The following is a 15,257-nucleotide window of genomic DNA, read 5'->3' on the forward strand; positions in this document are numbered from 1 at the left end:
AGGCCTGGTGACCAGAACCCCTCCCTATGTAGGAAGCTATCATTCTGTCAAGTCCAATAAAGACATATTCTAGAACAATGGTCTCTAAAGTGCTGTGTACAAGAATATCAATTGTTGTACAGGAAGAAATTATTAGAACTTTTATTTCTTTTTTTCCAAAAATAGAAATTAAGCTTTACTAATATTTGGTATGCAGCTTGATGCTGATGCCCAATATTCAATCAATGTCAGATAGTCACATATCATGTATTATATATGAGATATCCTGAGAGGAGTGGAAGTTCTGCAATGTAGAGAGGTTAATAGTCATATCTTGATTCATTCATTTGCTTTAAGCATATCATATTACAATGTATTGCAGTTTACATGTGCCTAGTTAAGTGGACATGTGAATGGATGAATAAAACATTTACTTTGTACAAAGTGCTCTGCTGTGTGCTAGTTGTAGAAATAGAAAAGATGGTGGTTCGTTCTCTCAAGGAACTCACATTCTAATGGGGGATATTATATTGTCTAGTTTTAAGTAACCTTCACAAAATTAAAAAGTGGCTTAAAAATGTTCCTGCAAAGAAAACACTGATGGATGACAGTACTTAATAATGTGAACACAACTGAGCAACAAGAAAATGTTAGGGTTCAACACTTCTATTCCTAGTATAAACTCTTTGTCAGCAATAGTACAAGGTAAAATCAAGGATGATATCATCAGATCTGAGAAGGACCTGTTCAAAAAATTCAAAATTATCAAGGTTTTTTTGAATGATTTATCTATACTCATTATTGTTAACAATGAACTTTGCTCTAAGTACCTTGATATATTAATGATTTTTTCATTATAATAGTTTTTAATGAAATTTTTGTTCCTGGAAATATGTCACTTACTTTGTATAAACTCACATCTGTATATTAAGAATACTTTGGAAACAGAATTTTCCAACACATTGAAGAAATTTCTAAATGATGAGTTTTAATGAGCTTTGAACCCATTCATTAAAAATATAAAAATGTAGGGGCGGCTAGGTGGCACAGTGAATAGAACACTGGCCCTGGAGTCAGGAGGACCTGAGTTCAAATCCGGCCTCAGACACTTAACACAAAAACTAGCCATGTGACCTTGGGCACGTTACTTAACCCCAATTGCCCTCCAAAAAGCAAAATAAAAAAAAAAAATGTAACACTAAAAAGTTTAGAAACCCCTGATGAAGAATACTGTATATATATGTAATATATATATATATATATATATATATATATACTGTATACTCTATCTACATTTCTCCTTTTCTTTTAAGTAAATTTATTTTTATTTTCAGTTCCAAATTCTCTTTCTCCCTCCCATCCTTCCCCCACTCACCAAGAAAGCAAGAAATATGATACTAATTATACATATGAAGTCATGCAAAATGTATTTCCACATTAGCCATGTTCTAAAAAAAAGGCAAAAATAATAAAGGGAATAATATGCTTCACTCTGCACTTTGAGTCTATCAGTTCTCTATCTGGATGTGGAACATTTTATATCAAGAGTCCTTTGGAGCTGTGATAGATAATTGTATTAAGTTACTAAGTCTTTCACAATGATTCTCTTTGCAATATTGCTGTTACTGTATAGATTGTTCTCTTTGTTCTACTCACTTTACTTTGCATCAGTTCATATAAGTCTTCCTAAGTTTTTCTGAAACCATCAGTTCTTATAGTATGATAGTATTCTACCACATTCTTATACCATAACTTGTTCAAACCATTCCTCAATTGATGGGAAACCCCTCAGTTACCAGTTATTTGCCTCCACAAAATAGATATTGTAAGTAGTTTTGTACATATAGTTCTTTTTCCTTTTTCTTTGATATCTTTGGGAAATAGCCCTAGAAGCAATATTGCTGGACCAAAAGGTATGCACAATTTTATAGCATAGTTCCTAATTGTTCTCTAGAATGTTTAAGACTCGTTCACAGCTTAACCAATAATGCTTTCTCTAGCTTTTTTCTTCACCAGTCTCAGGGAGGTTCCCCTGATCTTGGCCCTATTGGCATTGGTGGTCTAGATCAGTGGCACTAAACTCAAATAAAAATGGGGTTCAGATAAAAATCCTTGTGGTTGCATATTGACTAAGTTTTAAAATGTAATGTTTTCTGTGCTTTATTGTATTTTTATTTATTTTGTTAATTATTTCCCATCATGTTTTAATCTGGTTTGGGCTACAATCATTTGACATCTCTAGGTCATGACAAATCCAGTGGTTCAACACATTTGGAAACTGTAATCTTCAATTGACTTTCACCTCTATATGTTTGGAGAGGTTTTGCCTCCCCAAGTGACTATGTATAGTCCTTTTGATACCAACCATCTACTTCTTTCTGTTCTCTAGGTATTTGTTTACATCTACATATGTATCAACCAAGAATGCCAAATTCCCAGGCATAGCATACCCTGTTAAGTGGTCTTTTAAGTGATACTTATGTTCTTTTGACACACTTTCATTTATACTTATTCTTCCTTACCCCTAACCACTTGTTTAAACTCACTAATATTAACTAACATAAACGTTTTCTTTGTCAGAGCCCTAGTACAGCTGTAACTGCATTATGCTTGTGATAGGGGTACCTTTGCCTCCAGTTCTGCCTTGAAATGATAAATATGTTATCTTCTGAGGGCTTCCCTCCATCAAAGGAATTGCCTATTTCATGGCAGTCTTTCCTAATTTTCCCATCACAAAAGGAAGCTACCATATCCCACTAATCCTCATAGCATGAAGCTGCACCTTAAATGTTAGTTCAATGCATCTTCCAAAGACATTCATGTATCAACAAAACTCATGTGATCTTTCCTAAGTCCCAGAATTTTTTCCAGCAGCTTTTAGTCTTACTTTGCAGATCAATTTAATAAGACATGATTGTGATGAATTACTACTATGCTGTAAGAAATGATGAGCTTGATAATCTTAGAAGAACATGGATAGGTTTGCATGAAATAATGAAGAGTGAAATGAACAAAACCAAGAGAATGTTGTATACAGTAACAGCAATATTGTTTTAAGAATGTTGAGCAAATGAGTAATTTTGACTATTATAAATACCCGAATTAACTACAAAGGAAGTATAAAGGAAGATGCTATCTGCATCCAGAGAAGGAACAGATAAGTAGAAGTACATATAGAATGATTTTACACATAGACACATATTTGTATATGATGGTAGCTTTCTCTAGAGTGGGGGACAGGGAAGGAAAAAGAAAAAAATTTACATGACGACTTTATTATATATTTAAAAGGAATAGCAAATTGTATGTAATAGATTTTTAGTTTCATGTGCAATCATCTTTTTTTATTATACTATGTTATGGAAATGCTTGTTTTATCCCATAAATTAGAAATTAAAAAACATTTTTAAATTATCAATTAAGGCACTGGGAAAATGAAGGCAAAAAACAAAATAATCCCTTCCTTCTAAGGAGCTGGGGGATACAGCATGTATATGAGTAAGAAATTGAAAAACAAAGTAATTTCAAGAGGGAGAGAATGCTTATCAGTAAAGATTTACTTAGGAGGTTTCATCTGAGCTGTGCTGTGAAGAAAATCTGCCTAAAGGTCCCAAGGCTGTGACCAGTGGAATTATCCACTGGCAACCATTAATGGCCTTTCCTATTCTTAGATGCCCGAGGTAACGCTATCTCCAAATTCTGCCAGAAGTTTGCCGATGTTTTCAACCTTATATCTTTATTGCTGTGGGGTTTCTTTCATTATAGTACTAATAGAGGACAGCGACATTACTGTATTTGGATTGGGAAATCTCAATTTGGCTTCTGTCTATGCTACTTACTTAGGTAATATTAAGCAATCTACATATGCTAGGTAGTGCAGTAAATAGACTGTTAGACCTGGAATCAGGAAGAGCTGAGTTCAAATCTAGTTGCACACACTTTACTAGATGTGTGATCCCAGGCAAGTCACTTCACATCTCTTTGCCTCAATTTCCTTATCTGCAAAATGGGGATGATAATATTGCCTACATCCCAAGCTTGTGAGATTCAAATGAGATATTATTTGTGAAGTATGCTGCAAACTTTAAAGCACTATACAAATGCTAGATATTATTAATTTCTTTCTGAGGCTAACCTTTCTTAGCCTCAATTTCCTCATCCATAAAATGAGAATTAGGTGAATTCTAAGGTCCTTTACAGCTCTAAAATGATCATTTTATGAACTTAAATCCAGGTCTCATACTAAGGTTCATGCTGAGCCATGTACACTTGTATATTCTAAGCTAATTTGACTGGGACACTTTTGGTCTTGAACTTTTGAAAGAAACCATAAATATTAATCCTAGGAGTAGGAGGGATACAGGGGAATGGAATACCAGTGGTATAATAGAACTCAGGGAAATTTTGTATCAGATAGAGAAAATAAGTCCTATTTCATAAGAAAAAAAATTCATTGCATCTATAATGTGAGCCATGTGTATACTTAACAGGCATTCCATATGATACTGGGTGTGCAGTAGGAGTAGCAACCCATATCAGCTTGGGTGCTGCCCCATGAGCCTACAGAATAACAGGACACCATTTCATTAATTAACAAGAGAGGGAGTATAATGCATAATTTTCCAGCAAGGTGCCAGTATATTCAAACTACTGATCCAGTGGTCTCCCCAAAGTTTTTCTGACAATTGCACAGAAGGTCTTCTCCAGTGTGTATGTGTGGGTCTTTTAAACTTTCTGGCTTTGTGTCTTTATATGAATAGACAAAAAAGAAACCTTTCATATTCTGAATTCTAGCCTGAGGTTAATATAAAAATATCGATTGGAATTAGTAAAAAAGGAAAATCTGTATCTCTGGAGTCTCTACCCTCTATTTGGGAAATTTCTTCCTTACATATTTTACACAAGCAATCTAATCATAGGGGACTTATTCTATTTAACACAAAGAAGACAAAAGGTTTCCTCTCTCTTATGTGGGATTACCACTTGATGTTATTCAAAAGTCTCCTCCTGACTCTATCTGCAAGTCATGATAAGTGAATATGGATATCAATCAAGATCCAGGTCCAAGTTCTGGGGCCTGGCTGAGACAATGAAAGCAAGAGAGAAATTGAAAGGGAGGACTAAAAGTGAACCAGTTTCTTGGCTTTCTCATTCATCTATGAGGTTTTTGGAAGCGACCTCTCTCAACCACACAAGTCCAGAGTCTTCTCTGCTCACTGATGCTGCTCTGGTGACCAGGATGATCTGCCTCAGTTTCCCTTCTGGATCCTCTAAATCCCACAGAGGTGAAATGTATCATAAATACCTGCTACAAGCATAAACACAAGTTGTTTATATTTTTATCTGAATGTTTTTGTATTTAACATTTTAATAGGGAAAAGCATTGTTAATCATTGAACTTATAATGTGATTCACATGCACAGAACACCTTTTGTGAAACTGCATTGGATCACAGGATTAGCTTTAGAGGTAGAAAGCATCTTGGAGATATTCAGTTTTATCCCATTATTTTATAGGAGAGGAAACTGAGGTCCAAAAAGGGAAGCAACTTGCCCAAAGTCACACACCCTCAGTTCTAGCTCAATGCTTCTACTCAATATTTTTTATCTCTTATATTCTGTGATGTGTGACTTGTGACATGTCGCCAAATCTTTATAAGCCTCCATTTTTCATCTATAAAATGGTAATAATCATGCTTATATTGTCTGTATCTCAGGGATGTTAGCAGAAAAATTCTTTTCAATTTTTAAGGGACTGTGAATAGAAACCATAAGAGATATTGTTAACTAAATTGCAAGCTCCTGATTGCTTTTTCCTCTCCCAAGTCCCCCATACAGGGTTCTATACATGCTGGCTATGTAGTAAATGCCTATTGAATGGAAATAAAGAGCCTGAGTTGTAGTTAAATGGAAAAGGTCAAAATAGCAAAGATCAGCAGCTAGCAAGTGATCCCCTCATCCTCTCTCCCTCTATTGTCCTAATAGCATGACTGGTGTGAAAACACCCTCAGGAACCATGGCAGCCAGAGTTCTGCTGACTGAGGGAAACCTGAATCAAGCAATTATACAGCAGCTGCATCCTTATGAAATCATTGGGACAACTAAGACAGAAAGACCTCTAAAAAAGGCAAGGAAAGTGCTGGGAAAAGAGAAGTCACACATTAGGTTCTATCTATCTTCATATAGAAAAGATAAAGGCCAGGATGTAGCCAGACATTATCCAGTAGCTAGATATTTCTAGGAAAATGATGAACTTGCCACCTGGGTTTAGTTTGTCTCTTTGTCCTCCCCGCCCTCTGTCCCTCTGCATGGAAAACAAGCATGTGTTTTGAAGCTGAAAAATTGGAGACCTAGAGCTTTAGGCAAATTTGATGGGAAAGTAACCCCTACATGGATGAATAGATGTATTCTCACCTTCAGAGCTTAAAATTGTAAGACATAGGAAAGATCTACTCTAAGATAGGCCTTCATCAGAGATACTCATGCCCAGGACCAGGAAGTTGAGTTCAAGGAAAAAATGAAGCCTGAGTGCACTAACTAGTCCGCAGGACCACCTCTAAATCCCTTGCTTTGTGATTGGGACAAAACCTTCTAGATAAGCCTCAAGAGAAATAAATCCGTTCACTCCTTCAGAAGGGAAAATAAGGGAGATTTTCTTCTACATTAGGGAATACTTTTGCCAATGTTTGCCAATGGCTAAGTGCTGCTACGTTTCTAAAAGAGCTATTAAAATATTAAAAGTATTGGAGCATGAACCTAAAAGGGCATAGCAGAGGCCTCTCCTTTCAAGAGAAAATGGATAACATTATAGCCAAACTCCAGAATCATGTACCTGCCTACAGTGAGTAGAGACTGCACACCTGCTGGAGATGATCTGTATGGCATAACAGCTCTTGGCAAGGACAATGAATCTGGTGGAGATAGCTCTTCTCTTCAGTAGAGATAATGCATCCAGCAAAGCAGTGTCTGATGCAGAATATGTGTAAACCACTTGCCTGGCAGAAACCAAACACAGAGCAGAACTGGAGGGAGAAGTGTGATAACACTCTAGAAGATATGACTGCCTTGCAGTGTGGGAAGTATAAGTTGCTACTCCATATGTGATCCTGTGACCACACATGTGCAGCTCTATATGTTTGCTTCACATGTATCCAAGTTTCACATTGATGGTATGTGTATTTATCAGGTTTAAAGGCAGGAGATACATATACACACATATATTTTAAACTATGCTATTTCTTGAAATGTCTTTGTTTTGAACTAATTCTTTTTTTTTATTAATTATCAAAGGCAAACACATTAGTGGGTGCTTCTGGCTTACAGTTTTGAATGAATGCTTATCTATAGAATACCTTTGACCTGAGATAACCTTGTTTAGGAGACCCAATCTGCCAGTAGGGGCAGGAGGTATCTTGAGGTATTATTTTAATGGAATCCTTATAAAGTTGTCCCCAGTTCCAATATTCTTTCATTATAGGCCTGGTCCCACTGCATAGCAGGCCCACTGTACTTACCTAACCCCCCAGCCAATGTCCTAATTTCTCCATATATGTCTCACTGCTTACTGGAACAAGAGGTGTGTCCCTGAACTCTTAGTTCCCACAGAAACAACAGGTGTGTCCATGTGATGGGAACCCAATTACTGTCTCTACCTAGTCACTGCCCCCAGACGCATTCCCATAGAAACAGGTGTGTTCTTGTACTCAATCACAATCACATCATCCATCTAACCTAAGACAGGACCACAATACGTAACTATCTATCTTGACCAGACAGGACCACAATAGCTAGCCAGTTGGAGGGCAGCATGACCAGAACGTTTAACCACCAAACCATAGATTGGACCCCTTCTCCATTATCTCATCCCTTAACAAACTCCTCCTGCCTTTTTGATATTGATCATATTCCTATATTCTATGTAAATTTTGATTGTGTAATCAGCATCTTTACCTTATAAAAATCCATCTTGCTTTCTCTGAACTTTCTGGTTCCTCTTGGAATTTAGCCCACTTCATGAGAGGAGTCAGTCTCAATAAATGCCTATACTAGAGGTGGTCTGACTCTGAATTCTTTGACACAGTTCCACCAAAACACATCATGAAACCCCAACAGTTTTTTGGGGGCAGAGCCCCCACTGCAATGATATCCCTCTCAAAGTAATGCATGGAAAGAATCTGTCTCTTATGAATTATTCCTATCATTTACATATTGTTTTTCTTATTTTAATCTGTTTTGATACTTGCAATAGTCCTGCAAGAAGGTCATATAGTGTTACCCTCATTTTACTGAAACTCAGAGATTAAGGCTACTTTTTTAGAGTCTCATAGCTAGTAAAAGGCAAAATCAGGACTTGAAGTTGGATCATTTGACTCTAAACACAGGGCTCTATTCATAAAACCAACCTACCTCTTAATACCTTGGATGCATATGTAGCCACTGGCCCATGAACTCTATAAAGGTCAAAGGTGGAATTTTTAGGGAGCAAGGTCAGGTAGAGGGACGGTAAGTGCTGGTTGGTTCCTATTTGTTCTTCCCTGTAAGGGAATCTTAAATAACAGCTAGAAGGAACTTTAGAGTAATCTAGTAAAATCACTTGAGGCCCAGAGATTACCCATCTAGATAATGGCAGAACCAAAACCTGAAACCAAGTTTTGGACTCCCCACTCCGTACTTTTTCCACCATATCACACTGCTCTTACCCCCTCCATACAGAAGAACATATTATATACAAATGTTATATGCAAAACTGATAGCTATTGATGTGCTGCCAAAAAGGAGAATGCTTCAGTCTTTCCAGGAACAGGAATGTATACACACTGAGAGAAAGGCAGTGTGGCAGAGTGGATAGAATGCTGGCCTTGACCTGGTTTCAAATTCCTCATTTTACACTTACTTGCTGTGTGATCTTGGGCAAGATTTAATTTCTCTGATCCTCAGTCTCCTCATTTGTAAAATAACAAGGTTGGATGCCATGGCCACTAAGGATTCTTTCTGCTCTAAATTTATAATCACATGATCCTTTACACTTGCTTGCTTTTTGACTAGTGGTATATATTCACAAAACAGCTGACTGGAGTTAGAGATATATAGTAAAACATGGTCAACTGCATTCCTTTAGGAATAGCTTGGGACCTTGCTGTCCTTAATAAATGTGTATTGGGAGGATTCCCAATTCCCTTCACCCCTATCCTCCCACATAGTTCTTCCCAGCACAGGCACACAGAATAACAGAATTTGAGACTTGGAATGGACTTCAGAAGTCATTTAGTTCAACCCATAAACAAAAGAATCTGCACTATAATATACCCAATCAGTGGATGTCCAGCTTCTACTTAAAAGTGAACCCAAGAAAGGGGACTTACCACCTCTTAAGGCAGTCAGTTACACTTTTGTCCTGCTCTAATTATTAATAAGTTTTTCCTGACATCAAGGCTCTTTGCATCCTCCTTGTTCTGCCCTCTAGGATCTAATCTTTCCTTCGCATGACAGCTACCATGTCCTTCCTGAATTCTTTTCTCCAGACTAAACATAGCTATGCACTAAACCAATCCCAATATGACATGGAGTTACAGCCCTTCACCATCCTGGTTGACTTTCTCTGGACACTCTTCAGGTTATCAATGCAATTCCTTCCTTCCTTCCTTAAACCATTGTACCCAGAATTGAACACACAATTCCACACAGGGTCTTCACCATAAACTCCAATCCTTCCATCACTCAGTTTTCTTTTCTCCTTACAGTGGCTACACTTTCCTCCTTTTCTTTTTTTAACCCTTTGGTGAACTGTATCAACTATATACTATCTTCTACTCCTGAGCCCCTTGCCATCTTTGTCCAACCCTGCTTTACTGCCATAATCCTTTGCTCCTGTTCATGTGCTATCGAATAGAACTGTAGGAAATGACAAAATCATGTTGACCCAGTTAATGTATAATAGCTAATTTCAATTGGATCTTCACCACATTATGCCAATCTTACTTACTCCTTCATGACTGGTTCCCTATCACACTCTCCACAGATTCTCTCTTCCTCACCATTCAGAGATAAATTAGTTATCAAATCATGTCATTTCTCTCTCTTTAATATCTCTCATACATCCTTCTTTCCATGTATACAACCACTACCATAGTTAAAACCCTTATCACCTCTCACCTGAACTATTGCAAAAACTTTTCATTGGTTTCCCAACCCCAACTTAATTCCACTCCAATTCATTCTCCATTAGGAATCACTAAGTGATTCTCCTAAAGTGAAGGTTCTAACTATACCTCTGCAAAGCTCAATAAATTCCAGTGGCACTCTATTATTTCCAGGATCAAATATAAAGTCCTTTTTACAATCCTTCCTTTCCAAGCTTCTGTTCATTTCTACTGCCTCTATGATTCAGTCATATTGACATATTTATTAGTCCTCATACATGACATTGCATTATCTGTCTCCATGACCTTGTAGCGGTGTTCCCATGCCTAGAATGCTCCCCTTCTAACCTCTGACTCTTACCGTGTTTCCCCGATAATAAGACCTATCCCGAAAATAAGCCCTCCCCTTACTGTGTAAGATTCCTCTAAAATAAGCCCTCCCCTGAAAATAAGCCCTATTGAGATTGCTACTGTAGTGAAGGTGATGCCCTGTGCTACACGCTACATTACGGTACCCTCTGTATGCCCCCTCCCCCCCCCCCCCCCGTGAAACGCACGCCGCGCTCCAAGCTGCATCCAATCAGAGCTGCAGCAGTGAGTGTGTCATCCTGTTCTTTATTGAATTCATTATTGAATAAAGGTACATTTTTTTGTTCACATTTACCTGTTTATTAAAATTGCTGTCAATGTTCATTAAAATAAGCCCTCCCCTGAAAATAAGCCCTCTGGTGTTTTTCTGTCCAAAAAAAAAAATAATAAGACAGTGTCTTATTATCGGGGAAACACGGTAGCATCTCTGGCTCTATTTAAGACTATATTCAATTATTGTCTGCTTTGGGAGGCCTTTCCTAGACTCCCCACTGCTAGTGCAATCTGCTTAGGTTATCTTCCATTTAATCTGTATTTATCATATATGTTGAGTTCCATAAGTTATATTCCCCTTTACAATGTAAGCTCCTTAAAACAGGAACTGGTTTTGCTTTGTTGTTTGTTTTTGTATGCCCAGTATGTGGCACATACTAAGTACTTAATAAATGTCTGTTAACTGATTGATTTGTGAGGGCAAAATATGATGGAATTAATGTGCCTTATTCCTAGAAGTTATAACTCTTTTAATACAATTTAGCATATCATTAGTTTTTTGGATGCCACATTATACTTCTCACTCATGTGGAGCTTGATGTTCATTCTAATGCCAAAATCTTTTTCAGAACAGTTTCTTTATAATTATTCCTCTTCCATCACATCTTGTGATGTTGACTTTTTGTACCAAAATCTAAGTGTTTACATTTATCCCTATTGGATTTAGTCTTATAGTCCAATGCTCTATCCTTTCCAGTTCCTTTTGGATCCTGACTCTGTCATCTGGTGTATTAGCTGTTTCTCCCAGGTTTGGTGATATCTGTAAAGTTGATGAGCTTCACACACACATGCACACACACATTGCTTGCTTTTAGGTAACCCTGGGTTCTTACAGGCTAGTTAACAGAGTAAAAGACCTAGCAGGCACTACAAAGCTGGAAAAGCTTCTAACCAGAGTCCAAGAGATGGACCCTGTAGCAGCAGGTTCTTCAGAGAACCAGCCTAGTTAGGCCAGAAGATTGCATACCAACTCATTCATTTTTTTTCTGTCATAGCATCTTCCAAAAACTATACATTAAGGTGTGAAGGAGGTAGTGATCTCTTTTTGTGGAAACAGTCTTCCATACCCTTACGGATGATATCAAGTATCCTTTGAAGTTCTGGAGTAGTAATGATTGAGGTATATTCCAAAAGAGATATTTTGGACATGTTTTAAGAAATATCAGCATCATTGTGGTGAGTATGTGGCCTCAGTGAAGGGACTCTATTGAAGGGGACTAATACTGTTCATGTGAAAGTACTGATCTGCTCATTACAGTATGTTTCACATTATTCTAGTAATAGAATAGTAACCACCCTTTGTTCATAGTGCTGCACCAAATCCTCTATGGAGTGCTACACACAGGCATACCTGGCTTCTACCTTAAGAGCATTTTCCATGTCTCTCACTTTCCCCTCTTCCCTCTCTCTTCCCCTCCTCCCAATCCCAGAGGGCAGAAAGGAGAATGAGTAAGAAGAGTGCACTTACCCTTGCCCAGCCCTGAGATGGCATCAGTAATCACAACCACTTTGTTCTGGACTGCTGACTTTGACCACAGTCTGGAAACTTCTTGGTAGATGAAGAGGATTCCACTGATTGCCAGAAGGAGCAGAGGCAGCATGAGTACGGCCATGATCCCCATCTTGCTCTTCAGGGGTGGTAGTGAGAAGAAAGTACAATTAGTTTCAAAAAGAGACATCATTTACATTACAAAGATAGTGTAGAACCAAATCCAGCAAAGCATCCCAGTAGTGGCCTTGCCTACCCAGAAATTTCAGAGGCAGGTCCTTCAGGGCACCTTCTTTGTTTCCCCGGGATTCCCCAGTATGGGTAATTATGCTCTGCATGGGACAGAACTCATCTCAATGTTCCTAGTTTTAACACTGTGAGTGATAATCTCCAAATACTTGACAAAAAGGAAATTACTTACAGTGTTTTCCAGGAGTCAAAGTGAAGTCCAGGGGAGAATGGCCCTCCCCAAATTTAATTAAAATGGGTCTGCATTTTTAGAAGGAAATCTATGGGCTAAAGCCACTTGCTTGGGCTCTTATGGCTATTTATAGTTCTCAGTTTCACTAAAAGGCTTTTCAGGGTAATTATAGTGTCTGCTCTGATATTTAGGGACACATGCCTGCTATATCTGGTTTCAAAAAGCTTGCCAGTCCTTTTAAAGCTCTTTTGCCTGTCTGGCTGTTAGAAGTTTCCTGTGCAGGTTGAGCTTGAGAATTAGGTATCAGGATTTTGGATTTGCTGCCCAAACATGCTTTATCCTACTTCCTATAGAATGGATAAACCACTGTGTATTCAAGGGAAAGTGACCAAAAAAAGACCTGGTTAAAGGAAATGGAAGTGTTCTGTCTGAAGAAGAGAAGACAGGGAAAACATGAAAAGATATCTGTCCTCAGATAATTGAAAGACTGACATGTGATAAAGGAATTCAAGTTATGCTATGTAGCTCAAGAAGAATAAAAGGATTAATGGATGAAAGTATCAGGACAAAGATGTAGTCAGACAACCCTTATTTAGCACCTACAAATTCTGAAGCTGAAACTTAAATACTTTTGCCACATAAAGAGAAGATGGGACTCATTGGAAAAGACTCTGATGTTAGGAAAAATTGAAGGCAAAAGGAAAAGTAGGCAACAGGGAATGAGATGAATAGAGAGTGTCTTGTGGGAAAATGAACATGAACTTGGACAGACTTTGAGAGGAAGTGGAATATAGAAGGACCTGATGTGCAATAGCCCATGGGGTCATGAAGAGTCATTTGTGACTGAATGACTGAACAGCAACTAACAAACAAACAACAAACAAAAGCCAGGTACTGTGCTAAGCACAGAGGATAAAAATAAAGGGCAAAGACAGTACTTGTTCTCAAAAAGCTTATCATTTAACGGGGGAGACAACATGCAAACCACTAGATACAAATAAGATACATGCAGTATAAATTGGAAATAATCAATGGAGGGAAAACATCAGCATTAAAGATGATTGGAAAAGCCTTCTTGGAGAAGGTAAGACTTTAACTGGGACTTGACTTTAGCTGGGAGGGAAAGAGAGATGGGAAGGGAGAGAATTCCAGGCATGGGGTAACAGAAAGTGAAAAATGTATTTGAGAAATTAGAGTATCTAGTGTGAGGAATATTGAGGAGGCCAGTGTCACTGTATCAGGAGCAAGGCATAAGACTGGAAAGGTTAATAAAAGATTTCACATTTGATTCTGTAAGTAATAGAGAACCAGTGGAATTTATTGGTGTGTGTGTGTGTGTGTGTGTGTGTGTGTGTGTGTGTGTATGTGTGTGTAGGGGGTATGTGATGTGGTCATACCTCCATTTTGGGAAAATTAATTTGATAGTTGAGTGGAGGATGGACTGGAGAATTTGGGCTCCAACTGATTACTGGACATATATGTCCCTCTGGCACTTTAAACTTAACATGTTCCAAAAGGAATTCATTATTTTCCACATTAAACCTGTCCTTCCTCTCCATGTCCCTAGTCCTATTGGTCACACTTAACCCTACCCATTAATCAAGCTTGAAGACTTGATGTCTTTGACTCTTCTCTAGCCCTCATTTCAGACATCTAATACATTCCATTTGCAAAGGCATAGACATAGGAAAATGTAGGTAATGTTTAGGAGACAGAGATTAGATTGGTTTGGTTGAAGCATAGTGGCTATAAATAAAGTGAGCTTGAAGGGGAGGGTGGTGTCAGATTGTGATAGGTTTTGAAAGCTCAGAAAAGAATCCTGAACTTTACTTGGTAAGAAATATCTAAAGAAGAAGAAGGACAAGGCTGTTTCTAAAGACGAATCTGTTTATAAGAAAGATCATTCTGGTAGCCACATGAAATAGGATTGAAGTGGGGAGAGACTGGAGGTGGGAAGACTTCTTAGAAATGGCAATGAGAGTAGAAAGGAGGGAACATATACAGAAGATGTTGCAGAGGTGAGATAGGGCAGAATGAGTGTCAACTTGGATCTGAGGGGTGAGGAAGGCTCAAAGATAAGGCCAAGGTTTCAATTATAAGAAATTGGGAAAGATAAATGAGGACTGAAAATAGGTCATTTAGATTTGGCAGTTAGGAGGTATCACAATGGGTAGAGTGCTAGACTTGGAGTTAGGAAGACCCAAGTTCAAATGCTGCCTTAAGATAGTAATAGCTATGTGACCCCAGGCAAATTACTTAACTTCTCTTAGCCTCAATTTCCTCATCTGTAAAATGGAGATAATAATAGCAGTTACTTCCCAGTGTTTTTGTGAAGATAAAAATGAGATAGCATAATGTAAAATATTTAGTAAACCTTAAAGTGCTATATAAATGGTAACTATATCAGCAATAATAAAAATAGCTCATATTTATGTAGTAATGACTCTGGACTCACTCCCTCAGATCAAGGCTGGCTATATATTCTAGACCTTCAGAGATATAGATTTACTCTGAGGGGCAAAGAGGCGTCTTTCTTTAATGCCATCACCTCAAGATCATATTCTGTTGCTTTTTCTCTTCACTGTTAA

The 15,257-nt window shown here is 37.9% G+C and overlaps 1 protein-coding gene across 2 annotated transcripts in view; it reads right to left on the minus strand.

Annotated features, from left to right (window-relative positions):
• The window catches only part of DHRS7C (dehydrogenase/reductase 7C), a 60,251-nt gene extending 47,427 nt beyond the window's left edge, over nucleotides 1–12,824 (minus strand). The window contains exons 1-2 of one of the 2 annotated variants that reach the window (XM_069076766.1): nucleotides 12,670–12,824; nucleotides 12,228–12,387 (exon numbers count right to left, since the gene is read on the minus strand). In XM_069076766.1, the coding sequence (XP_068932867.1) occupies nucleotides 12,228–12,381 (154 nt within the window). In that variant the 5' untranslated portion in view covers nucleotides 12,382–12,387; nucleotides 12,670–12,824. The other variant, XM_069076767.1, reaches the window with a different exon arrangement.
• Between the last annotated feature and the right edge of the window lie 2,433 nt (nucleotides 12,825–15,257).

The sequence above is a fragment of the Petaurus breviceps genome, unplaced genomic scaffold, assembly GCF_028583685.1.
Source record: "Petaurus breviceps papuanus isolate PSGF00001 unplaced genomic scaffold, PetGlider_PUasm1.0 90925, whole genome shotgun sequence".
Lineage (NCBI taxonomy): Eukaryota > Metazoa > Chordata > Mammalia > Diprotodontia > Petauridae > Petaurus > Petaurus breviceps.